The 27,935-nt window shown below is 42.7% G+C and overlaps 1 protein-coding gene across 8 annotated transcripts in view; it reads left to right on the top strand.

Annotated features, from left to right (window-relative positions):
- vav2 (vav 2 guanine nucleotide exchange factor) overlaps nt 1-27,935 on the top strand; it is a 147,819-nt gene that overhangs the window by 104,802 nt on the left and 15,082 nt on the right. For 5 of the 8 annotated variants that reach the window (XM_052050248.1, XM_052050245.1, XM_052050247.1 and 2 more), the window contains exons 4-11: nt 3,110-3,178; nt 11,994-12,099; nt 13,114-13,128; nt 14,420-14,518; nt 16,147-16,215; nt 16,809-16,909; nt 24,822-24,921; nt 25,889-25,984. In XM_052050248.1, coding sequence (XP_051906208.1) covers nt 3,110-3,178; nt 11,994-12,099; nt 13,114-13,128; nt 14,420-14,518; nt 16,147-16,215; nt 16,809-16,909; nt 24,822-24,921; nt 25,889-25,984 — 655 coding nt within the window. The remainder of the gene's footprint in view (nt 1-3,109; nt 3,179-11,993; nt 12,100-13,113; nt 13,129-14,419; nt 14,519-16,146; nt 16,216-16,808; nt 16,910-24,821; nt 24,922-25,888; nt 25,985-27,935) is intronic. The other 3 variants (XM_052050249.1, XM_052050252.1, XM_052050246.1) reach the window with 1 other exon arrangement.

Below are 27,935 nucleotides of genomic sequence, written 5' to 3'. Positions count from 1 at the left end.
GAACAAGCCACCCAGCAACACTGTTAGATGTCCTTTTTTTATAAAGACAAACGGACATCATCCTTCCCCATACATCAATCTTTGATGCCCATTTTAAGCTGAAACAAATGGAGGCTAAACGTAGCTGAACCGATTAGAGGACTTGTCATTCAGAGCCTTCGCAGAGTAGTGAATCGAAAATTTGATTGGTAAAACAAAGAAACAGCTATTTCTACTGTGCATGTGTGGTCAACACCAGCACTTGAGATTCTGAAGGCACTGGGCAAAATAATTTTCCATGGCAACACATCATAGCTGAAATATGATTACGGCCTCCCTGTGTGGAGTTTGCATGTTCTCCCCATGCCTGCGTGGGTTTTCTCCGGGTACTCTGATTTCCTCCCACATTCCAAAAACATCCATGGCAGATTAATGGAACACTCTAAATTGTCCCGAGGTGTGAGTGTAAGCGTGGATGGTTGTTCATCTCTGTGTGCCCTGCGATTGAATGGCAACCGGTTCAGGGTGTCCCCCGCCTCCTGCCTGAAGACCGCTGAGTCAGGCTCCAGCACCCCCTGCGACCTCTGTAAGGATAAAGCGGATCGGAAAATGGTTGGATGGATGGATATATGATTGCCTTTGAATGTAAGTTGTAAATGTGATACTGAGAGTGTTTGGGCCTGCAGAGAAGGCCTTGAAGGCCTGACGCACGCCACTGGCATTGATATTGAAGATGCTAAAATAGACTAGGGGGGTATTCCGTAATGCAACCAAAAATGAGTCAATGCTGGATTAGAATAATAATATCTAGAGTATATTAAAGATAAAATAGTTGACATTGAAATCACATTTTAAAAACTGCCCTGATATTACTTTTCTTCTGAAAACACCCATCCATTACCCCATTTCTATGACACCCAGCTGACTTTGAGTATGAGACGAAGAAGATTTTAGACTGGTTGCCCGCAAATTGCCACATCAAACAGAGACAACCATTCACGCCCACATTTTCGTTCTTTTATTAAGATGCATGGTTTTGGAACTTCTGCAAGCGTGGGGAGAACATGCACACACAACATGAACAGGGCCTTGGAGAAGTCGTAAAGAAGCATCGAGAAAAGTGAGTTTTGGGGAAGTAAACAGTTTACTTCTGAAAAGGAGGACGCAGTGTGTCGACTTGGAAAAAAAAACATGAAGCAACAACTCCAACAACCAACCGCAAAGCCAATAATGACGGTGTATAGCCAAGAGACAGGCTGTTAGAGGAGATCTGATGAAATTATAAACATAGTTCAATTGCACCTTGTTGCACCATTTAGTAGAAATGAAAACGGCAGCATTGGAGAGTGCTTGGCTCCGCAAAACAACACCGAGGTGATAGATGCAAGGGCACGGACCCACAAACTACTATGTAATTAAATTTTGCCCTGCGGGACTCCATTAATAACTTATAATATAGTGTGCATTTCATTGGAGGGGGTCGTCAAATGTGGGTGTGTTATTGCGCTCGGGAGGACGCACCCTCTGCTGCGGCGTTGTGCTCATAACAGTAGTGATGAGACTTGCATAAATCACGTGAAGTTTTTGTGCGTATTTTCACAATTAAAGCTTTTAGTCAAGTCAAACCAAATTCAAGGTGATTGAGTTCAGCGTATGATTTAGAAAAAGCTTGGCTTGCTTAGTCATTGCGGGGATGAATGACAGCGATGGCACAACTTGACCGAAGATTAACTTTTTTTTAAACCCCCTCATGCACCATTAATAATCCCCTGTAACCTGATAACATGATAGGCTGTCCACTGTAGTAACCGCTGTCCCCAAAAGGGTTAATTGAGTGAAATTTCTAATCTCACCAAACACGTTCCAATATAACAAGAACAGTCTTGAGCAATACTATTGAACGCATCTTTCAAATTAATCCTGAGTGCGTATCCTGGTAGAACAAAACACAGCACAATAAATAAATAAAAAATCCAATGATGAATTCAGTTTAATTACCTTCTAAAGATGGAGGCATGTTTACCCAATAATAGCTGCAGTGATCCCCCGTTGTATAAACCTACAAAGAGGAAACGCGGCTTGGCTTTGTTGAATCGTAACAATTTCGGATAAAACAACCGGGTCCCTCATGATGTAATTGTACGCTGAATCGCTTTCAATGATGTCATCGAGATCATTGATAAACAAACAATGGAATATGCTTTACGTTCACTTTTAAAGTTTGATGAATTAAAGCTATGTGAGCTTCTTGGGGAATGTCTTGATGGTTTAAAGTCCCCAGCATGAAAAAAAAAAAAGAAACATTTAGTTTCTACTGACAGAATTGTAAAAGTCAAACACCGATTGATGTTTCTAATTTAGACCTTTTGTAATAACCTTATATTTATTTAGCATTTCACTTTCACTGCGGTGGTTGACATTATCACCTTAATGATCGTAATAGTTTTGAATTGCTCGTGACATTGAAGTAATAGGTTCTCATTTGTAGCAATCAGTGCCTCAGGGGGAACAAAGTCAAATCCAACCAAGATGCAATCATGCACTTGGGAATGTTTGCGGGAAGCACGCATCTCTCAGATTCGAAATAAATTCACTATGTTTAATGAGCTAATCACTAAGTCGTTAGCTTTTATGTACCGTCACTTCCGAATAGTCGTTTTGTAGTCAGTGCGTCAACGACAGGGTGAAACGTATGATTTGCTGGGCTGCTTTTATTGTCGGCTGTGTGACTTGCAGAGGCACGATAGTTGACAACTAGTCTGGAGGAAACTCCTGGTGTCTATTTTGTTGTTTTTGGGTGCCTCTGCAAGTCCTTGAAATATCCAGAATACACCTATCCATCTGTCTAGAAAAATGATACTTTTGCTGCTCACATCCAGTTCCAAGTTGGTTGTGGCAAGTTTTTTTTTTTTTTTTTAAATCTGTCACAAGCAGTGTGCTGACATGTTTTGAAAATGTTTTTGATGACTGATGGCTTCGACCCCAAATGTGTGATCCACAGGGGAGTGACAATCATGACAGACAGAAAACACAGTTTGAAAAGTGCCGCAAACACTTTCTTGTTGTTGTTGTTGTTTTTTTTTTTTTTTTTAAGTGTATTTTACCCTCTGACACTACGTTTATATTTCAGACCTTTTCCCACAGAAGACACAGCCTTGAATGAGGACGATGTGTACCGGAGCCTTGAGGAGCTGGCAGAGTAAGTTGGCACTTGATCACTCCGACAGTCGGACAGACAAATTTGTTGAATATTAAGATATCCTTTATTTGTCCCACACTGGGGAAATTTATAATCTACAGCAGCACAATTGTGGGGTACAAAGAAGAAAAACTAAGTGTTAGCATTCACAAAAATAAATGTTTCAGTTTCAATGTACACAGTTCAATTAAGTGCAAAATAAATATAGATATAGGTAAGGTGGCTGTGCCCTTTACAATTGTTTTTATGTAATTTTATTTGGGCGGCCCGGTAGTCCAGTGGTTAGCACGTCGGCTTCACAGTGCAGAGGTACCGGGTTCGATTCCAGCTCTGTGTGGAGTTTGCATGTTCTCCCCGGGCCTGCGTGGGTTTTCTCCGGGTGCTCCGGTTTCCTCCCACATTCCAAAAACATGCGTGGCAGGCTGATTGAACACTCTAAATTGTCCCTACGTGTGAGTGTGAGTGCGAATGGTTGTTCGTTTCTGTGTGCCCTGCGATTGGCTGGCAACCGATTCAGGGTGTCCCCCGCCTACTGCCCGGAGACAGCTGGGATAGGCTACAGCAACCCCCGCGACCCTAGTCTGGATCAAGCGGCTCGGAAGATGAATGAATGTAATTTTATTTTTATTCAGCAGCCTGACAGCAGTCGGTAGGAATGAGCGGCGGTATCTCTCCTTCTTGCAGCGCGGGTGTAACAGTCTCTGGCTGAAGGAGCTACCCAGTGCTGTCAGGGCGGGCTGGAGGTTTTATATATATCCATTTTCCGATTCGCTATGCCTCACCAGCATCGCGGCGGGTGCCGGAGCCATTGCCAGTTGTCTTCGGGCAGTAGGTGGGGGACACTGAAATGGTTGCAAGCCAATCGCAGGGCACACAGAGATGAACATCGGTCCGCGCTCACACTCACACAGGGACAATTTAGTGTGTTCAATCAGCCTGCCATGCATGTTTTTGAAATGTGGGAGGATACCGGAGTACCCGGAGAAAACCCATGCAGGCCCAGGGTGAACATGCAAACTCCACACAGGGTGGCCGGCGCTGGAATTGAAGCCTTTGCATTGTGAGGTCGACACGCTAACCAATGGACCCCCCTCCCCCACCCAAATGTTGGTCAAATTCCAAACGCTTCCAGAGAATAAAACTCATTTCCATTGTATTCATATTTTATGAGCAAACATTGTCGACCTGGTTTAACGTGATCTCATGATTAAAATGAATACTGACGAATGGACCACAGCGACGGGCCTCCTATTTGATACATTTTGTGAAGCACCTTCAACTTCTAACAAAGTGAACGAGCACACCGTCACTCTGCCCGTTGCCATAGTGACGCCAGCACAATTCTGTGGCATCCGGCCTGGCTGCTTTTTATGATGTGGATGCGTGGGTTTTCCGGGTGTGAAAGTGAGTCATGTGGCCTGTTCCAATTTGGCAGTGTTTTCCATAGTGACGACTCAGATTAATGGAGAATAATTAGTTCCTCGCTGCGAGATAGGTGCCGTTCATCACACGGTGATACTGGGAAGAGAGAGGGACAAAAAGAAATGAAACACGCGAGGGGCAGATATACATGCACTGAATGTGTGAGTGTGACGATCTATAGGAGCAAACGTGAGCGCTGTCTCTAGAGAAGAGAAAAAGGCAGCCAAGCAGGCTAATACAGGATTAGAGCGCAGTTAACGTGACACAAATCTGCATAGAGAGTGGAGTGAGAAATAGCAGTTGAAGCTCAAGTGATATAAGTGAAGAAATATAAATATGTAAAACTGGGGTCTCCATAGCAGTGGTTTCGGCCAAATATAGATCCATCCATCCATCCATCATCTACCGCTTAACCGGGGCCGGGTCGCGGGGGCAACAGCTTTAGCAGGGAAGCCCAGACTTCCCTCTCCCTAGCTACTTCTTCCAGCTCTCCCCGGGGGATCCCGAGTCGTTCCCAGGCAAGCTGGGTGACATAGTCTCTCCAGCGTGTCCTGGGTCTTCCTCGGGGTCTCCTCCCGGTGGGACATGACTGGAACACCTCACCAGGGAGGCGCTCAGGAGGCACCCGAATCAGATGCCCAAGCCACCTCATCTGGCTCCTCTCGATGTGGAGGAGAAGCGGCTCGACTCTGAGCCCCTCCCGGATGACTGAGCTTCTCACCTTATCTCTAAGGGAGAGCCCGGACACCCTGCGGAGAAAACTCATTTCAGCCGCTTGTATCCGGGATCTCGTTCTTTCGGTCACGACCCATAGCTCGTGACCATAGGTGAGGGTTGGGACGTAGATCGACCGGTAAATTGAGAGCTTCGCCCTTTGGCTCAGCTCCTTCTTCACCACGACAGACCGATACAACGTCCGCATCACAGCAGACGCTGCACCGTTTTTTTTTGGGGCTAGTCTTCAGTTGAAAAAAAAGAGTATGTCTGTATGTCTGGAGGGTAAGATTTGGTTATAACAGGAGATGCAAAGCCAGGTCTCAATCGACTTCAGTCTCAATCTGGTTTTTGAAGTACACTTATACAACAATAACATCTCCCCCACAGTGGATTTCGAGTCATGTAAACTTACCAGTGCCTTCAGAAAGTCCGGAAATTAAGTAAATCTATTTTTAGTGTTTCAGTGACATGTGAGCTGTGGACACACAAAAAAGGTGTGGAAGTTATTGACTTAATATGCAGCTCTGCTCCGTGGCTGCTCTTGACCTTTTCGGAAGACCATGTATGCATTCTGTTTCATCAATGAGCGCACACATAATTGATTCATCAGCAGGTCCCGCACAGAACACTCTAAGCCACGTATGGCACGCGGGCCATGCTTGTTGTAACCCTGCATTCAAAGACATCTTAATTAGTCTGAAATATTGCCGCATGGTTTAAAATAAATGCATGACTAAACTGTAAAAATGAGAGAGAAGACAATGATGCTTTTCCTGAGTAATAATCATCCATTTTCCTGACATAATACTCCTCAAGAGTCTTTTATAGAAGGAAAACATGAAAATTCCGGGCATATGGCATCATTAAAAAACAACAGCTTGCACAGAATATTGTCATAGAAACTCAGTGGCATCATTTAACTCATTGTTAAGATGAAGAATGATGAGACATCAAATAGACTGTGTTGTAATTAAACAAAGCAAGGGAAACAAACTTTTTCAAACGAATTAGATTAGCTCTTCACAACCAACTAAGTTTGATTGTAGACCTTCGGGTAATTAATCTAAAGGTTGGTCGTTGTTTTGTTTTCCACGCCATCAATAAATTTCCAGATGAGAGATATTTCACATTGGCAGTGTTGCCGGCAATTTATTCGTTTACATGTTTAGAAGAGTCGTTTGAATTAAAATGTCAGAAGGAATTGTGTCAAGTGAAGATTGGGCCAACAGGTTATCAGAGAAACATGTACACATGTACAGTCAATGTCAATTATTAGATTCAATAGTGGGTTTCGAAAGAAATGTATAGGCAGGAGTCTCCGAGTAAATTGGAGCATAAACTTTATCTAATTGAGGTCTTCTGAGTTCAAGTGTTAAATCCGGAGTATGCTTATTCCTGTTGTGATGTCAAGTCTTCACATTCTTGAACTCACAGCCACGAAATGGTGCTGCAGTGGGCACGGTTTCTCTTCTGTCAGAAGGTGCACATAGATTTCCATTCTGAAGCAAATCGTGTCACAAGCTCTTTGTGTTTTGTACATGTATGTGTAAGGCATTATTTTAACTGTGTCATTATCACTGTGATTTTATCAGGGTGTTGGATTATCTGGCATTTGTGTTCTTTGATGTTCTGTTTGAACGCATCAGCTCTATAACAGTCGAGGGATGACGCATAATCTGCTCACACTGTATCACTGTCGAAAATAAAGCCCTGGCCCCAATGCAAAGAAGCCAAGCAGAACATTAGGGGTAAAACGAGTTCTCGAATAATTTGAGTCCTTCAATTAGGAAAAAAAAAATGTTTGGGGATTTGTTTTCTGCCTCAGGTACCCACTTTATTGGTGTGCAACTTCATGAACATTTGTTCATGCTGTGCATGACGGTAGAGCCCCCCCCCCCCCCCCCCCATTCTGAGGAGGCCAAATTCAAAATAAAATATTTCCAAATCGTGGAATAAACATACATCAGCGCCTTGGTGCGTTTCTATTTTTAAGTTGATCCTGGGAATGCATGATAACTTCGTAGCTAGCGCCCTGTTTATTTTTCATCACCAACTGTTGCCCCCAACTTCAACACAATGACATCCTGAAATAATGATCAATTGCAATTTAAGGATATACCTCAAACTAATTACGTTGACATGTTTCTATATGGCGCTTGTTGCCAGCATTAGCGGTTAGTAGCTAGCAACTGATTGCTGCTAAGTGATTGCCCCCATATAGGCTGGCAACAGCCGTCGGACTACTTTTCAAAAGCAATTTAAAAGGCGAAAATGAATCTTCACACTTGGATGCTGAAAGCCTGACACAGTTGCAACTTCTACTGATTCATTTTTAACAAACCAGGCTTAGAAAAATGCGCTGTTTAAGCTGGAAAAATCGCGACTGTAGTTCTGATGTCATGTCGTTTAATAGCACCAAATCTCGCTAATATTTTTAGGGAAGAAAATAAAAGTTTTTTGCTAGGCTATAAACAATTGGTTATTCGTTATTAAGAGGAATATGTTTGGGGGTTTTTCTCCTTCTCCATGTATTCATAAATGTTCGATTATTCAGTTGACTTTTCAGTAGGAATATCAAATACCAAAATATTATTTAGATGCATCCCTATATAACATGCCTCTTATTTAAAATCAATGCTTCATGTTCTTTGGGAAATGTTGCTCAGTATCAGTGATATGGTGAGACATTCTCCCATTCCCATATCTCTACACGCTAACTATGCCATTGAGGCCATTGAGCTACTTGGTTGATTGCGTGCAAACACCCAAGACACCCTGTGGCTTGTCGCTGTGGTAATCAAACAGAATCAAACAGAACAGTAACCTAATTCATGTGTGCTCAGGTTTTCATTCCTTGATGCACCGTGATGCATACAAATGCTCATGCATATCTCAGTATCATCAAATGCAGCAAGCGCAAACATATATACACGTATCGTGTTTGCAATGACAGCTGTGTGTTAAAATTGTCCTCAGCTAAAATCGCATTTGACATGTATGACAAGTTTGCTTGTCTACATACAACACAAATACGAATCAGTTCACAGGAGGAGTGTTTCTATAACTTAGAGGTTTGTTCCTTCACAGAAAAGGAACACATTTTCAAGAATGATGTATTTGAAAAAAAACCCCACAACAATAGACTACCATCACCATCAGTTTCGAACCTTTGCATGTGGAAACAATCCTCACAATTCTAATGAGGACAGGCGGTCGAGAAAATGGATAGATAGATGCATAAGAAAAGGTTTCTCAAGATCAAGAAATGGGTCCTGTTTGTCATTCCCTATGGTGAATAGTATTTCAATCAGTCAATATCCTTTAATTACCGGTAAGCAGGTTACAAACTCATTGAGATTTTAAAACCTCTTTCCAAAAGCGAGGTGGCCCAGACAGCAGCGCAGAATCAAAATGGTTACACCAAACACACGACAAAAATAAAAGAACGGCAACACACACTCTAGCAGCACTCAAGTGGGTTTACGCGACGGCGCCGTGCAATCACCAGATTCAGCCGAACTTATTTCTCTGCCTTTCATAATTGTCTTGAATTCCCCTCTAGTGATAAGATGTCGTTGCCCCCCTTTCCTCATTTTAATTTTAATATCTCACAAAGACAAACTAGGTCAATATGAAATGCAATTTCTAAAATGATGGTTTTATTTATTAAGGGAAATAAAAGTCTAAACCAATGATAACGTGATTTTAACTGGTTGTTGTAAGGTGTCCTTGAGTTTCTAGAAAAGCGCCCACAAATAAAATGTATTATTATTATTTATTATTATAACTAGTTATGCCACCCATGACGGAACTCACTGAAATCAAGCACTTGCATTCAGGCCTTACCAGACTAAGACTCGAAAACATTTTACTAATAATTGTTTTAGATGCCATTCAAAGGTGGACTTTCTTGTCAAGATTAAGATGGAAATCAGGAAATGCACCATTTTTTTTTCATGGCGGTAAACCAGAATCAATATTATATTGTGTTATCAAAATAATTTATGGTGAAGAATCATCACAGGTGTCAGTAAATCTGGTACGCAGTTAAATTTTAGCACACCTTGTCACATAGCTTCGACAAAGGATGGTATTCAAGATTGTTTGGGGAATTTGAATGGAGAACCTCTGACACGATCTTTTCAGAGATTTTTTTTTTTGGTATGTATTGTATGTAACCAATAAAGACCTGCAGTATTTATCGCCCCTCTATTATAGCTCATGAGGAAAGATCAATTGATGGTTTTATTTTGGGTGAAGCTCCTCCCACACTACTTTTTATCTGTATTTGAACAGGACCTTTCTTTTATAATACATAGATTGTGAGATCTCATTTTCTTCTTGTTTCCCCACAACGGCCCTCCATGTCACTCAAGAGTCTCTGTGGACGGCGGTATCATTCTAGAGTTCACAGAGAAGACACGGTAAAGAGAGCGTTGGTGGCTTTGTCATCCTCCCACGCTTCCTTCTCAGTATTCAACAGCAGCTTTGTTTCCTTAATGAAGCGAGTGGAAGCAGATTATTTTGATTGAACTTAAGCAACCTCAATCAAAAACTTCAAAAAGGCCCCAGCATGAGCGTGAAGACAAAGCAGAATATTTGATTTTACAGTGGTTTTAGCGTCTGTCTTTTTCACCCTTTTCCACACAGGCAGTGAACGCAGGATTTTTATAGCCCCCACTACAACATAGGCAGAGAGCTTATGTTTAACCGATCATTTTCCTAATATGTAGTGTATGTAAAAAGGGGGACCGGAGGGTGTGTTCCAACTACAGAGGGATCACACTCCTCAGCCTCCCTGGTAAGGTCTATTCAGGGGTGCTGGAGAGGAGGGTCCGTCAGGAAGTCGAGCCTCAGATTGAGGAGGAGCAGTGTGGTTTTCGTCCCGGCCGTGGAACAGTGGACCAGCTCTACACCCTTAGCAGGGTCCTTGAGGGTATGTGGGAATTCGCCCAACCAGTCTACATGTGTTTTGTGGACTTGGAGAAGGCGTTTGACCGTGTCCCTCGGGGAGTTCTGTGGGGGGTGCTTCGTGGGTATGGGGTACCGAACCCCCTGATACTGGCTGTTCGGTCACTATACCACCGATGTCAGAGTTTGGTTCGCATTGCCGGCAGTAAGTCGGAACCGTTTCCAGTGGGGGTAGGACTCCGCCAAGGCTGCCCTTTGTCGCCGATTCTGTTCATAACCTTTATGGACAGAATTTCTAGGCGCAGCCGAAGCGTTGAGGGGGTCTGTTTTGGGGGCCTCAGTATTTCATCCCTGCTTTTTGCAGATGATGTGGTGCTGTTGGCTCCTTCAAACGGGGCTCTACAACTCTCACTGGAGCGTTTCGCAGCCGAGTGTGAAGCGGTTGGGATGAAAATCAGCACCTCCAAATCTGAAACCATGGTCCTCAGTCGGAAAAGGGTGGAGTGTCCCCTCCGGGTCGGGGAGGAGATATTACCCCAAGTGGAGGAGTTTAAGTATCTTGGGGTCTTGTTCACGAGTGAGGGCAGGAAGGAGCGAGAGATCGACAGGCGGATCGGTGCAGCGTCTGCTGTGATGCGGACGTTGTATCGGTCTGCCGTGGTGAAGAAGGAGCTGAGCCAAAGGGCGAAGCTCTCAATTTACCGGTCGATCTACGTTCCAACCCTCATCTATGGTCACGAGCTATGGGTCATGACCGAAAGAACGAGATCCCGGATACAAGCGGCCGAAATGAGTTTTCTCCGCAGGGTGTCCGGGCTCTCCCTTAGAGATAAGGTGAGGAGCTCGGTCATCCGGGAGGGGCTCAGAGTCGAGCCGCTTCTCCTCCACATCGAGAGGAGCCAGATGAGGTGGCTTGGGCATCTGATTCGGATGCCTCCTGAGCGCCTCCCTGGTGAGGTGTTCCGGGCATGTCCCACCGGGAGGAGACCCCGAGGAAGACCCAGGACACGCTGGAGAGACTACGTCACCCAGCTGGCCTGGGAACGCCTCGGGATCCCCCGGGGAGAGCTGGAAGAAGTAGCTAGGGAGAGGGAAGTCTGGGCTTCCCTGCTAAAGCTGTTGCCCCCGCGACCCGGCCCCGGATAAGCGGTAGATGATGGATGGATGGATGGATAGTGTATGTAGAATGCCGATAACTAAATACACGTTTCTTCTTTTTCTTTTGGCCCAATACGTTACCACAGCGGAAACTTTTGTCAACCTCATATTGTCCGGATAGCAAGAAAACGTTAGCCCAATGTGCATTAAAGCTAATACAAGCTTTTTAAAGAGGAGCTCTTTCAATTCAATTGTATTGATAGAGCACTTTCGAACAGCCATCGCTGCATACAAAGTGCTGTACATGGAGCAATTTAACATATACAATAAACAGTAAGACAAATCGGTAATAAAGGCGGTAGAAAGCACCAAGCAGTAAAATCAAGAACAAATCTAAGTCATGCTGAGTCGAATGCCAAAGAATTGTGAGTTTTGAGGAGGGTTTTGAAGATGGGCAGCGAGGAGGCTTGCCGAATGTTCAGTGAGAGGTCATTCCAGAGAGAGGGACCAGCAACAGAAAAGGCTCGATCCCCTCTGAGCCTCAGTTTAGTTCTTGGTACTTCTAATAATGTCTGGTCCACATACCTGAGGCGCTGGGCAGGTGTGTAGGGGCTCAGAGAGGTAAGCGCTTGGTCATTTAACCAACTTGGATTTTTGTTTCCTCCAGTGAGCACGACCTGGGTGAGGATGACATCTACGACTGTGTCCCGTGTGAGGATGATGGCGACGACATCTATGAGGACATCATCAAGGTGGAAGTACGACAACCCATGGTGAGGGCTTTGAGCTGGACACCGAATCACACCTTAAGTCTTGGTCACACTGGTATCTACAAATCACTATCCATCCATCCATTTTCTGACCCGTTGATCCTCACAAGGGTCGCGGGGCATGCTGAAGCCTATCCCAGCTGTCTTCATCTTCATCTTCAAATCGGGGGACACCCTGTTCTGGTTGCGAGCCAATCGCAGGGCAAACACAAACGAACAACAATTCACGCTCACACTAACACCTAGGGACAATTTTAGTGTCCCATTAACCTGCTATGCCTGTTTTTGGAATGTGGGAGGAAACCAAAGTCCTCGCAGAAAACCCACACAGGCACGGGGACAACATGCAAAGTCCACACAGGGAGGCCGGAGCCAGAATCGAACCGTGCACTTCTGCACTGTGAGGCTCACGTGCTGACCAGTCAACCACTGGGCCGCCACAGATCAATATAAGAAAGAAAAAAAAAATCTGATTTGAGCAAGACATAAACCCAAACCACATGGGATTGAGGTGGAATTCTGTATGTGTGTCTCTCAAAGGTTGGTCTGTCTTTATTTCAATTTTTTTGTTTTTTTTGGGTGAAGGCATCAGTATCACAATGGCATCCTAATAAATGGGATGCCACTTTTCAAATACACTGACAACCTCACTCTTAATATTTTGACTGAATAACCAGAAATTAAAACACATCCACAGGATTACGACTAAATCCTTTTTTCTAAGAAAGCAATGTCGGTAATTTAAGCATTATATGACAGTCTGTCAGGCTGAGAAGTGCTCACAAATGAACTGTAAAAGCATTCCAAGTCCACGGGAAAACTGCTAAGACTATGACACCGGGAATTGTTTTTACTTTTTTGTGTGTAAGTCTTTGGACAATGACACACCAAAAAGGCAAAATCCATGGTGGATTTTATCTGCGTTGATGTAAGTGATTCTAGTTCCTGACGTGCTTTGTGATTCTTCCGCGTCTGTTTTGATATTTGTGACCGATATTTGCCTTTCTCATGCTGCAGATCCGATACATGCAGGTGAGTGCTGCTGTGCTTATGATCAATCTCGGCTTCAAAGTGAACCCAACAACACCCGTCCTCGCCCACAGACTAACATCACTTGGCAAAAACAACAACACCAACAACAAAAGCGTCCCTAAAGGAAGACTTGCCAATTAGTGTGTTAATTAGATGCACGGGGCAGCTGCTCCGTGCCCATGGGAGCAAATGTGACATCAGGGGATGACTACGATTCCTTACACATCGTAGATAAACATGCTCCTAATACCTCAAACAATTTATCTGCTTTTTGATTGCGCCTTGATAGCGGGTTTGAGACCGCAAGATAGTTTTAGATGTTTTTGCCTGTGTCGATTGGGGAGATTGGCGGGTGCTTGGGTGATCATTTGCATGACATGTTATGAGAAAATGTGTGTACTGTCATCACTGCGTGTTAGATACACTGGGTATGTTAACGCAGTTCAACAGCAAGCCAAATTCATATCTTCATGAGCCAGGAAACTGAGCGTCTTGCCCCTTTATTTCGGTCAGCTTGACAGCGTACAGTGAACAACTGTGACATCAGTTCCGATGAAAATGTAGAGTGAAACTAGAATAAACAGATTAAAACATGCATAAGCTTCTTGTCACAAAATAAATACAACACAAATTGTCCAGTGCCAAACAATAGCCAGAAATGCAGCTCTAAGTGTGACAATTACAAACAAAAGCATTTTCGTGATGCTTTCGCTAATTCGCTCGTTAGCACTAGCTTAGCGGCATCGCTACTTTCATACGCAGTGCTCCGAGCTAGCAAGTTTCAGGGACAACACTTGATAAAAACGATCTCTGAAACATACCTCTAAAAACAATCAAATTTACATGGTGTAAATTAAAGAAATGTAACACAGGAGGACCGGCTAAAATGACCACAGTGAGGCTTTCTGCAGTGACTCGTCTGACGAATCACGACGTCTGCTACCCACAATGCATTGCGACAACTAAATGGAGATTCTTTCAAACACAATCACCTTTAAGAAAGGCTCCCGAAACTCTTACTGTGGGCAGAACAATGAGAATATGCATAATATGTTTGAGAAGTATGATACTGTATATTCCTTTTTTAATTGATTATATGGTTGCAGTTGTGATTCGGGGACTCTTGCAGTTATGGATTATTATTTTCACCACCACATTTTTTAATTTTTTTTTTTTAACCACAGCACCCCTTGTCGTGTAGCATGCTAAGAACAGTTGGAGGTAGCTCTCAAACAGTCTTTTACAAACAGTAAAATTACTCTGACTGGTTATTTACTTCTGTGCGTTCTAGAAAATGGGCATGACGGAAGATGACAAGAGGAACTGCTGCTTAGTCGAGATCCAGGAGACTGAGGCCAAGTATTATAAGACTCTCGAAGACATTGAGAAGGTGAGTGAGGACATGTTGTGTGCTGGATGCATGCCCACATTTGGAAAAAGAGATTGGTTCACTTGTCCTGTCCCATGTACCGGTAAATCCACTTCAATTCCAAGCAGGGATTCTCAGTTCCAAATACGCTCCTTTCCTCATCCACGGCTCGACAAGCCATCCATGGGGTGCCCCGGGGCGCAGGGAAAAAAAAGCAAGCGCCCCGGGGCTGACCAGCACCAACAGTCAAATAGCGCCAACATTACCGTATTGGCCTGGATATAAGTTTTTTGCATTGAAATAAGACTGAAAGAGTGGGGGTCGTCTTATATTTGGGGTCTAGACATTATACCCATTCACAACGCGAGATGGCGCCAGATATCATTGAAGTGAATGCTGAACTTGACTCCCCAGGCCAAAGTGCACCCCTGTCACGAAGAATAAAAATAAAAATAACGATAGCATGAAGAAGAAAAATAAAAAATAGCAGTAAGAAAGAAAAGAGAAGAAAATAATAGAAGAGATAACAGAAAATGGAGAAACATAGCGACAATCTGGAGAAAAGTGGGTCGAATATCGGCTAGGTTAACCGGCAGCTGTCCATTGACAGTTGAAGTTATGATGTAATTTACATTTCAAAAACCAGAAGCCATTCATTTACGAATGTGATTGTACTTTAGTTGACATATTTAGAGGTTCAGATATTAAGATTTGAATGAGGCAAAATATCATGCTTTTTCTCTCAAATATATTGTTATAATCATTTGTTTCAGATGTACTGTAATTATTTTCTGTATAAAAGTTAATTTGGTGTTCAAAAAGTCATTTTTCAAACTTCAAAAAAAAAAAAGAGGGGCTCGTCTTATAATCAGGGCCGTCTTATATCCGGACCAAAACGGTACTCCCAATCAAAATCGTTCACGGTTCATGCGTGCTGCCAAGAAGGTGCAACGAAGCGCAGATTTTTCGTCTTTGACGAATGTCGTGGCCAAAAAAACACTGAAAACAATCCACATCGGGTCCACACGACGTAACAACAAACACCATGTGACAATACAAAAGACAAAAACAACAAAAGAAAACAAGGCTCTTGAAGAACACCGCCGGCGGCTGCTAACTATAGTGCCATCTTGGAAAAAAAACCCAAAATGAATGCGCTGCTATGTGGGAAATGGAAACTCTCTAGCTTACTGTGGGTTACCTGTGTCCCACCCTCTCTAGTAAACACGCCCATTCAAAGTCCCTTCCCTCGCTTTAATAAGTGGAAATCAGCATTGCTAAGACATCACTTTTCATGTGGACAGGTTTCATTGGCGAGGTGCGGGTAAGAAACAAATCATGAGCCCCGACTAATTTCATTAACCAAAATGTGTATCCTGAGTTTCCTGCATCACACCAGCACAAGACGAAATGAGATTAAACAGTCTCCTTATGATCATAGGACTCGTTAAGCTTAATTGAGTTGGGCTTAATAAAGCCTTCAGCACTTGGTTGTTGATCAAGTTGTTCGTATGATGATGATGAAATGTGACAGCCCTAAAAGTGTAGAACGAGCAGGTTCCCTTTTGGATGAAATAGTCTTTGTTTATGAATATACAGTGCACCGGTATGGCTTTCGCGACTTGTTTTTTTTTTTCCACCCACTAAAGAACTACATGATCCCACTGAGGCAAATTGTGAGTCAGCAGGACATGGAGGCCATCTTCGTCAACTTTGAGGTCAGTGTCTGGAGCTACACTTTCTTCCCTGTGTTGTGCGCCTGGTGAATAATGTGCAAAATGTTTGGGTATGAAATGATGATTTGTACATTCAAAGTTAAGCCTCCACAATTCGACCTTCTGCCTTGTTTTCAAGAAACGTTCGCTATAATCCAGTCAGTGTCAGGTTTCACCAACATACCCAGAGCTATTTCTTTGGTAGCGATTAACACGGGGGGAAGCGCTCCTAGTTTGATACACGCCTCTGAAACAACAAATTTGCTCCAATGACTTTTTATTGTTATATTTGTCATCGCATCATGTTCATCATTTTTCACAATGAGTAACGGCAATGATTTCGCAACGTAAGAAGCAGATAAATATCAATATACTACATATGATTATTTTAAATCTCTCTTCAAATGATCACTTAGATGACATCACTCGAGCATCGCAATGCCTATTCACGAATGGGCTGTTTTTTAAAAACAGACCCGCGGGCAACTCACGTGGCGTTCGGGGTCGACCTTGTGCCTGCGGCCAAAAACTGTTTGTTGTTGTTGTTTCCCAAGTGGCATGCAACTTTGAAAACAAGCCTCTTATTTTTTCCTCAGGATGTCATCAAAGTACATTTTGCTCTCCTTCGAGCCATTGACCTCAACATGGTCACCGGAGGAAACGGTTTGGGAAAGATCTTCCTTGACTTCAAGGAACGGTATGTCAATGTTTGATTTCTCCCTGTGCTGATGTTGTGCTTCTGAAATAATTCGGATTCAAATTACATAAAAAAAAATACACAATTTGGTTTATGCCTGTAAGATGCATTTGATTTGGACACCTCAACACGGGATCTTCAGCCAATTACGGGCAGACAGTTCGGTTCAGCGAATATAGCATGCTTTTGGACTGAGCGAGGACACTGGATAATACAGGAAGTGCATTTTTGCGCAATAACATCCCTTTCACCCCAGTCGTCACTCTCCGGCTCACTGCCCTCATTTGATTTGATTTCTCTTTGGCAAATAGTACTGAGGATTCAGTTAGACAATCATTTGCAGCTGACAAATGGACTGTAAGTTACCAGGGATAGTTGCGGTCGGAGTCTGTGAGCAACATTTTCTTTCCCTTGAATCTGGCCCTTGCACATTTTCCCGAGATACAGTCTGAGTGGATAATTTGCAGTCGTGAGTGGGGTGGCGGTGGTTTTCCTTTCTGCCGTGCTCTGTGTAGCCGCTTCCAAGGTAATGGTGATGGAGGTGGTGATCGGTTCTACCCCCGGTCGTGATTCCACAGTGGGAGTGGATATGCCATTTCCCTTCAATGATACGGTCATTACTGTAAGAGCAAGCTCCATGTCTTTTTTTTTTTTTTTTTTTTTTGCCCGTGAATGTTCTGTCCAGGTGTGTGTACTTTTCATGCTTTTACACATTGCATACCACATTTCTTTGCAAAGGCAGGGCAATGCTGCACTCTACTTTTTAACAGGAGATGCATCAACTGTGTCTCACATTTATCTTGTCAACAAAGTCACCCATAACTCTGCTGTCTGTCCTCTATGATCTAGTGTGGCAGCCGCTGGAACAGCTGTAGGATAACAAACTTTAGTTTATGAAGTGTCAAAGGCGTTACGACTTGCTATTACAAGCTGACTGCTGTGTTGAGTAACCATAAATGGAGGCATGTTACATTTGGTTTCCAGGGAATGGGCGCATGGTGCGGGAGGAAATGGGCGGGGCGAAAGTACAATTAGTTGCTGTTCCATCTAAAATGGGTGCCTTGGCTCAAGAAAGGTTGGGAATCATGTCGAATTGATGGTGAAACTCAAATTATTGCATACATACTTGAAGTGCCCGCTTCGCAGATCCTTGAGCTCTTTAGCCAACTTCATATTATCCGCCTGCGGAGGTCTGCTTGCAGTTCCTTATATAGTACTTTGCGCTCCTCAACCTGCCATTGGATTCAATGTCTTCTTCTGCCATGTCAAGGAATGTCAGTGCCGTTCATGCATGGCATTTAAAGGGCATGAGAAAAGCCACTTCGATTGGTAGCGAAACAAATTGACTGGTCCCGCCCACAATGGCGCAAAACACTTTTTTAAACATTTGTATTACTGTATTATTTTATTTTATTTATTTATTTTAAATGCTTATACAAGTCTGCGAAAATACCAAAACTTAGTCCAGCCCGTTCTTGTGCAGATTTACAGGGCGTCTCACACCACACCTTACTCCTCCTCTCCCCCTGATGCTGAGCAAAATGCTTCCAAAATCTTAAGTCGTACAGATCCATCATTTTGCATGCCTAAACAACCCAACAGGATAGTTTAAAAATATACAACTATACCTGTAAGTTTAAGGTCAGGCCAAACACGTTTCATGCTTTCTCAAACCAAAGATGTTTTTCTATGCCTGCCTTTTGCATTTTGGTAGTTCTGTGAAGAATTGCCTCATCCCACGTTGCCACTAAATTATTCATGCAGGCGTTTGTTGCATTCTTCAATATCCTGCTTTTAAACAGAACTTTACCCATTTCTTGGACACAAATATTTTATATTCAGCTGCTATTCAAACACAAATTGGCTGATGACATTGTTCATATTTACATTTAGTGACATTCTCCAAAATATGACAGAGGGTTATTTTGAGAAAGGAGTTCATTAGATTTGCAGATTTTCTGCGTCACAAGCTTTGGCTCGATGCATGTGATTGACACGTGAACGGTCCTCATTATGGCGCCGCCACTGTCTTGTCTCTCCGAGGCCACACACAACAGTGACCGGGGGATTTGAACTGCCTCATCAGACATCCTGGTGATGTTCCTGAGGACCTAGCTGGCTAATTAATTTGGTTATCTATGCTTGTAAGTCCCGGTGACCTTTACAACAATGTGCTTGAATCATTTTTCTCTCATGTTGGCACGAAAGATGAAAAGCCCCTTTTTCTTATTTGTCATTGAGCTGAATGCCATGCTGAAAATGTCACCGGTTTATCACGACTGCAGCTCGATTCTTAAAAGGCATGAGCGCAAGTGAATGGAAACGTGGGCAAAGAGGCACCCCTCGAAAGTCAATGGCCATCTTAGCACCCTCTCATCTTGACATCCTCATCTGCGACATTCCCTGAGTCTTTTCCAAAGTCATCCGGCTCCCTGATTTCTTTGCAGTGCTTCATCATGACCACGCAATGAGGCTCCTCATACGAGCATTTCAGCACCACTTACTCCATTTCCTGTGTGTCGCATGAGTTCAAAAGAGGTGAGAGCGCCCCAATGCCATGTGTCAGAGGGTATTAGCTCTCACGATAGCTTGTCGCTTCTGGTTTGCTACGAGATTTCCTCAGTGGCGCGCCTCGACTTTGAGTCAGCCTGCAGTTGTGAAGGATTGTACTACCTTGTGCTACACTATACTACAGTGGACCCCACCATTAGGGACCGGTTTAGCCCACAAATACCAAAACACATTAATTTGTATATAATTGACACCCATTGACCCTTTATCCTTTCTTCTTTCTACATACATTCTTGCTGTTGCAGGCTGTAAATTTACCCATTGTGGGACGAATAAAGGATATCTTATCTTATCTTAGAGATGCGATGAGGGGGGGAAAACAACTCATACTCATGACATAAAAGGATCGATTTATGGTTTTAAGATAAGATATCCTTTATTCGATTGTTATTTTATTATTTTATGAACCAATATCAGAATTTCCATCCACCCATCCATTTTCTGATCCGCTTATCCTTACAAGGGTTGCGGGGCGTGCTAGAACCTATCCCAGCTGTCTTCGGGCAGTAGGCAGGGTACACCCTGAACTGGTTGCCAGCCAATTGCAAGGGACACATAGACAAACAACTATTCGTGTTCACAAATCACACTTCGGGACAATTGAGAGTGTTCCATGAGCTTGCCATGCATGTTTTTGGAATGTGGGAGGAAACTGGAGTACCCGATAAAACCCAAGCAGGCACAGGGAGAACATGTAAACTCCACACAGGAAGGCTGGAGCTGGAATCAAACCCTCCACCTCTGTACTGTGAGGTCAGTGTGCTAACCCGATATCTGCATTTGTAAAGGAAAATCGATTCAAATTGTTTCATCACTTTTTAAAATCCAGCCCAAACTCGAGTTATACTAACATGTGAATGTTTCTCACTTTTAGAGAGTGTGAAAACATAGAAAAGGAATTGATGAGTGGTTACCTCCTACTGTGTGTGCTGTGCCCAGACTTGGTGTCAAGTGGAGCGTATGTGATGGACTAATTATGGATGCCTGGGCCAAGAAGTGGCTGCATGCTGCAATGTGCTCATTAGCCCTCTGGCACTCATGGGTGGAAGTAGCAAGCTTCTGACACCAATGAAACACTGTCATTACATTGTAAATATAGTTGTTGTTTTTGTTGTTGTTGTTGTTTTCCCCCCCTCACACTGCATGAAGCTTTAATGATTTTATTTTGTAGGAATATTCATTTGTTTCCAGCAGACTTGACTTTCACTATTCCTTTTTTGAATTAGTACAATATGATTTTGATCCATAATGTACATTATGAAGTTACCTATGCTACATCTAAGGTACATGGCCGGCAAAGCAATAGCCACGACATGTATTATTTATTTATTTATTTATTTGTTTTTGTTTTACATTGGTCAAACAAGGCACAACGAGGTACTATTTTCAGTTTACAAGTAGATTGAGGTTACATTGTTGAACAGTTGGTATCCATTCTTTGGTAGAACACACAGATCCAAAAGATGAAAATAAACACACTTACCCCATTGTTTTGTTGTAGCTCTGGATACGACAGAGTATGAGCCATACAATCTCCACTCTCATATGTAAATTGTTTCTCAAATAAAAATGTACATCTTTACTGTTGTCAACTTGGACAGTTCATGCCAAGATGGAAAGGAGATTTCAGTTCAAGTGTTGTTCGTTAGTGGTCATTATTTTGCTGATGAGACTGTAACAATTTTCTGCATTACTCGATGCCATTGTGTTTCCAGCCTTCCAATGATTTGAATTTTCAGACTTGATTTAATCCACAATTGGCAGTCACAAACAAAATGAGCAGATAAACACAAATTCTGATTCAGCGTCGGTTGCTCGTGGCCAATTCGCAGCTCTAAAATCGAACGGACCTCCCACATCCTGCCCACCACCTTTTCCGGCTACTCCCTTCAGGCAAGCGTCAAAACCAGCAGACACTCAAATAGCTTCTTCCCTCTCGCCATTAACTCCCTAAACAGGAAACCAAATCTATAAAGGCTCTGTACATATTTCAAGAATTGTCATGGATCTATATTCCACAGCACCAGAGACTTTAAAGCACTCAAGTACTTTCTGTACAATTGTACACTTGAAGTTATTCTACAGATACTGCTACTGGTCACTTTGAAAATGGTGCAGCGATTACCTGCACTAACTGCACAACCATCATAGTTGTTGTATTCCACCAATGATCACTTTACCTCTGCTATGTAATTTGCACAATGTCTTTCGATACTTATTTGTCATGTCCTTGTTTATCATAGTTGCTTGTTATTGATAATACTAGTGGAGCCTGTACTACAGGACACAAATTCCTTGTGTGTACTACATACTTGCCCAATAAATATGATTCTGATTCTAATTCTCTATTAGGGTCACCGCCGATTTGTGCTCTGCTCTAGTTTTTGTTGATTGTTGCTTTCAATGAACACATTTACTTTGTACAAGAAATGTAGCACTCCCCAAAAACAATTTGGTAAATTTTCCATCATTACAATCTCTCAAGTTATTGTTTGAATTCCCCACCACTTAAGAATACTTCTCAACAAAGTTGCCATGGAGAAGTAGTTGAGGGGAGCCATCTCCTCCACTGCAGAGCAAGTCTTAATCAAACGCTTGATGGAGACTCACCGCAGTGGGGAGTCAAGCTGCGGAGATACGCCATTGATCATGACCGTGCAGTCAAAGATGATCAACTAATAAAATGAGGTGACAGCAGTGTTACGTGTCACCTTCAGTCTCCCAATTTGCCGGTAGCCGTGAGTGTATAATTGGGACCATAATTTGTGAGTGTGTGAGATTGGGATTTCTTGTTTTCGGATTTACTTTTTGGGGTGGAAAGATAAGTTATCTTAACTAGCGACGAGTTTAAACTATCATCACTCAAGCCCTACCTTGGAGCAAGTTGTGGAAAGTGTGCAGTCACCTCCACTGTCATGATTCGGTTTAGGGACCATCAGGTGGCACTGTAAGGCTCCTCCGGCAGCTGCACACCTGTTGGTCATTTGGTAATTAGTTGTATAAAAGGACTCCTGCCCGAACACAACAATGACACAACACAGATGGTGTCGGGTCATTGTTGTTTCTCGCAACTGTCATGTGTGTTGCTGTTTGCTCTTGTTTTCTGTCATGTTTAGTTCATAGTTATGTTTTGGATTTAGTCATGGTTTTTGTTTGATACTTTGGACTTTGTGTGTTTTGGATTTAGTTTTCTTTGTTTTGAATACAATTCTTCAAATACACCCCGTTCCTCCCTCCTGCCTGCTTTTTGGGTCCGACCACCACCTTGCTACCTGACATCCACACATCGTGGCTCACATCTTAACGCTAATGCCGCACTTCGCTAGCTTGCAGGCTAAAGTGCAGAACTTTCGAAAATGAGACCAAAAACTACAAAATAATAATAATAATAAACTATTACTCAAGCTATTACAACTGAAGTAAAAGGAAGCATTTAAAAAAGAAAAATAATAACATCTAATAAACCCGCTTCAAGTACAGCGTTTGTTACCATGACGACAAGGAGTGGCTCTCACGGCTGGCAACTTATTTTGTGCATCAATTGTATTTTCAATCATGGAGTCGGCACTTAATTACCGAAGCGCCACATTACAATGAGAGTGCTCATCCATGCAGTGGTAAAAAGCTTTGATGATGGTTCGGATTGGAATGCTGCCATTTCAATGTAGCTAGCGATTGTAGATTCCCAACCTGCGGTGCCATCCACGCAAGTGTCACACTGCTGTCGTCTCCCCCGCAGATCTTTGAGGAGCTTGATTCGACTTCAAGGTTCCCCATGTTAGATTACCATGCCGGGATGCCAACTCTCTTAGGCACACTGTGATCATTGCTAGCGGCCTATTCTGTACTCAGTGGGCGAAAAGAATATATGCCACGTGCTGTGGGAAACACCCAAGTTAGGCTGCCATTTGTGCTCCCCCCGTGGTTGAACTTCTTCATCTATGTCAGGTTTACATTATGATATCTAATGAACATGGGCTTCATATCCTCACTGCTCAAAATGAACCGATTTTTCTCCCTTCGCATCCTGATAAGAGCAACTCGGCACAGCAGAATCAAGCACCATCTTTTTTCTTGGCCCTCAGTCATTACATTTTATTGGCGAGACCCCTTCAAATATTGCCCTGGGATTCAAATGTAGTCATTACTTATTCATGGTATTCACAATTCAATCCAAATGATAATACATTTATTCACATATTCCCCCGTTGTGGGAAATCGCTCCACGGCTCACCTCTCACATTTTGTTATAAATCTTAAAATTAATGTGGAGCACATTGTCCTAATTGGTTTAGACTCTATTCCGGGCTGTCTGTTTTTTCTGAGCGGTTCCACAAAGACATATTATTCCTCCCTGTGATTTGAAAACTAAGGATGGCCTTTTTGGGGTTTGATAGATTGCTAATTAGTCATCAGGTCTTAACCAGATTTCACGATTTTATTTTTCAAACTACTCACACGTTTGATCTAAAATCTGTAAAGCAGCATTATATTTTTGGGGTGATTTAGCATTTTGTGTTTTGCCACAAAAATAAAGGTGTGCTCGGCCACAGTAATACTAATTGGAGATTAGTTAAATTGACGGAGTGGAAGAACCATTGATTTATCTTTTCAATATGTTAATATGACAGATTGCATTCGCATTCCATTCAGACATATTAACTGCTTGTCACCCGAATGAATCAAATAATACCTGTCAGGTACAATATACAATAAGGACTGTAACTACATTGCTGTTCAGTTTATTTGTCTGTAGACTGTGATTACTTAGAACCTTTTTTTTGTGTATGTACAAAAACATACACACATCTTTGAAGAAAAACACACATAAAGACAGCACATTTGGTGATCAATTAGATGAAAAAAAATCAACACTGATAAGACTCGGCTCCAAATGTCCTTTTTAAAATCCACCAGCCAAAATGAACATACTTGTTGATGAATACGGCAATGATCAAGAGGAAGACGCAAAAGCAGCCTTGATCAGTTCAGTGGCTAAAAAGTACCTGATATAAAAGGTATCAATTTGCTGACGTGAGTTGACTTTAGATTCAGCCGTAGCTGGCCTTCAAGGCAACAAACGGCTTGAGCCAAAATTACACTCGGAGAAATCGATCGAGATTGCAGATGATGATGAAGTACATTTGATAACATAAACTCGTGGATAAAAATATGTCAGTTTTTTAGAGTTGTCAAAAACAGGATAAGCCTACACGTTATTACAGTTTGGAGAATAAGATGGTCTTAAGAAGAGAACATTTATCCTACACTCCATTTTACGACACTGCCTGAATTATGAATTTGAATTGTGTCTGATTTGTGTTTGATTTTCTGTGCTCAGGTTATTAATTTATGGCCAGTACTGCAGCCACATGGAGAACGCTCAGAAGACACTGGATGAACTAATAGCAACACGGGAGGATGTGAAGATCAAAGTAGAGGTAATAACCTGCACTCATACTCGTCAAGTGTTTTTATTCATTTGTTTTCATTTGATTCTTTTCAAGTACATTTCTCAAGCAGGTGATTCGGATTAAACTTTTACGTAAAATGCCTTTGTGTTTCACATTTGGCAGCTGTTTTTTTTTTTTTACAATATACACAAATAAAATTGTAGGTATTTGCAATATTTTGTTATATGCCGTCCATCCATTCCGCCTGTCCTCACAAGGGTCGCGGGACGTCCTGGAGCCAACCCCAGCCGTCTTCAGGCAGTAGGGGGGGGACACCCTGAACTGGTTGCCAGCCAATGGCAGGGCACAAAGAGACAAACAACCATCCGCGCTCACACTTATACCTCGGGACAATTTAAAGTGTTCGATTAGCCTGCCATGCATGTTTTTGGAATGTGGGAGGAAACCAGAGCACCCAGAGAAAACCCACGCAGGCACGGGGAAAGCATGCAAACTCCACACGGGAAGGCAATCACTGGAATGAAACGGGGGGGGGGGGGGGGGGATTGTAATCTCTCTCAAAAGCTTTTGTACGATGATACAACTGCTTCCCACACAGTCATTTTGCAAAATGACTTCGTTTAAAGAGGAATAAACCTCCCGCGTTGCCACACAGTTACGGAAACTTGAACACACGCCGAGACGTAAAAAACGCTTTGGGGGAGCCAATATAGGCGGACAGGTGCTCGTGGAAGCATGCCATTTGGTCTGGTCAAAGGAACCTCCAAGTCAGCATGCACAGCATTCGTGTCAGAAAGAGCTGGCACGGCAAGTCCGTTCATTTGTGGCTCATGTAATGCCACGCAAAATATGCAACACGTCACTGCTATAGTAACGGAATGCCATGAATTGTTAACAAAGAATGCATGTCCCTGAATTGGGTAGAAAATACAACATGCTGCACGACACAATGTGTAATAAACAGCCCGACTGTGCGTGTTGTTGCTTGCGACAGGAATGTACGATGAAAGTGCAGGAAGGCAAGTTCAAGCTGCAGGATCTTCTAGTGGTTCCCATGCAGAGGGTGCTCAAGTATCACTTACTGCTCAAGGTAGGTCCATTTTTGCTGGACCATTCTGCAAAAAAAAAATAATCATCACCATCATTCGAATTGAGATTGAAATCACGATCAATAAAACGATTATTCAATGACTTCAGAACTATTTGTTCAACGACTCAAAACTACCATCATAGCCTCATGCTCATTCATCCCTGCACGTTGAACAATTCATTTTTGAAAACTTTTTTTTTTTGTTAACAAAATGACCTTGTAAATATTCCGTGAAATTCAAGCCTTGCATTTTCATTCTGCTACATCCACACCTTTGCATCTCCCTGATCTCTTTATCATCCTCATTTGTATCTTATGTTGTTGTTGTATTTTTATTTATTTATTTTTTTGAATGTTCATCAGTCTTTGGACTAAGTGGGCTAACCTGTACCCTCAGAGATCGTACGTATTATTTTGGAGTGTGTTTTGGTATATCAAAACAACTCAGTCCATTTCTGAGCAAATGTTTGAAATGTTGTAGGATCATAGTTTATGGTTGTATTATTTGTTTATGGTATGTATTATTTCATGTGAGTGTTTGATTCTTAATGTTCACACACTCGTTCCGTAGCCACTCTGAACTGGATTTCGTGTTTTGTGGGCTTTGAGAGCAGTTTTTTCAGCCTTGGAAGGATTGGCCGATTTTGTTCATTGAATAATTCATGGTTTTAGTTAGTTATTCATACAAATAGCAAACATTTGTATGACCATCAGGTGTGACGCTCACCTTGAGGTCCACCAGCTTGGAATTTCATCCATGTATCCATTTTCTAATATACTTATTGCGACAAGTATCGCGGGACGTGTTGGAGCCAATCGCAGCCATCTTCGGACAGTAGGCGAGGGACACCCTGAACCGGTTGCCAGCCAATTGCAGGGCACACACAGATGAACAATAACGAACAATTGCGCTCACAATCACACCTCAGGACAATCTTGGGTGTTCAATCAATCTACCATGCATGTTTTTGGAATGTGGGAGGAAACCGGAGTACCTGGAGAAAACCCACGCAGGCATGAGGAGAATATGCAAATTCCACACAGGAAGGCCGGAGCCGGAATCGAACTCATTCGAGTTCATGATGCGTTGCAGAATGGCAAGTGCTCTATGTTAGGTGGGAGACGGTCCGGGCAGTACTGCGACTTCTCTATTGCTGTGAATCGAACCCCTGCAGCCCTGAGTTGCAGCAAGGCTCTCAGGTCAAATCAACCGTGAATTGACGAGATTAAGCTCAGCCCATTTCGCTCTTCAGGAAGGCGCCGCTGAATACTGTTGCCATGGGACGTGGCGGACGTGTACGTTTATTGCACATGACAGAGTGTGACTGGCCGCAGGACACGTGTTCAGTTGATGTCAAGACATCATCTGAGTAACGTTTTCATCTTCATCCATGAAATGAACACGCAAAAAAAAAAAAAAAGAAAGAAACTCAAGCGGTGTCTCACCAAGTCCAAGTCATATCAGGTCAGTCTATTTCTACTTTGAGTTCCATTTTTAGCATGCGCATCATGATTGAAAATGTGTCCCAAAACAGCCCTTTATTTTGATTTTGTAGATTCTCTCATTTGAAACCCTTGTCTTTACTTTTTTAACCCTTTCAGAGACAGCAGTTACTCTAGTGGCCAGCTGATCATGTTCTTCAGTTGTCATTATTGGTGCATGAAAGGGTTAATCACTTAGTGAGAGTGCGACCTCGTGTAATCAGAGGCCATGTTTGTTGTCATTTTCCTTGTCTCAATTTAAAGCAAACAGACTGAAATACAATACTCAATGGTACCAAAATTAAACAACAAAAGCAAATTCATTTTTCACAATATACAACAGCTCCTGAGTTGTACAGTGACGTGCGTTTTTCAAAGTACCCCACGGACCAAGAAGTACGGCACACGTATGCGTTGCTATGCTACGCAAGGGGGAAATACTACAAAGGAATTTTGTAGGTGTACCCAA

Source organism: Hippocampus zosterae, chromosome 18, assembly GCF_025434085.1.
Source record: "Hippocampus zosterae strain Florida chromosome 18, ASM2543408v3, whole genome shotgun sequence".
NCBI classification, from domain to species: domain Eukaryota; kingdom Metazoa; phylum Chordata; class Actinopteri; order Syngnathiformes; family Syngnathidae; genus Hippocampus; species Hippocampus zosterae.
The sequence above is the reverse complement of the archived record's forward strand: the minus strand, read 5'-3'. Positions and strand labels throughout refer to the sequence as shown.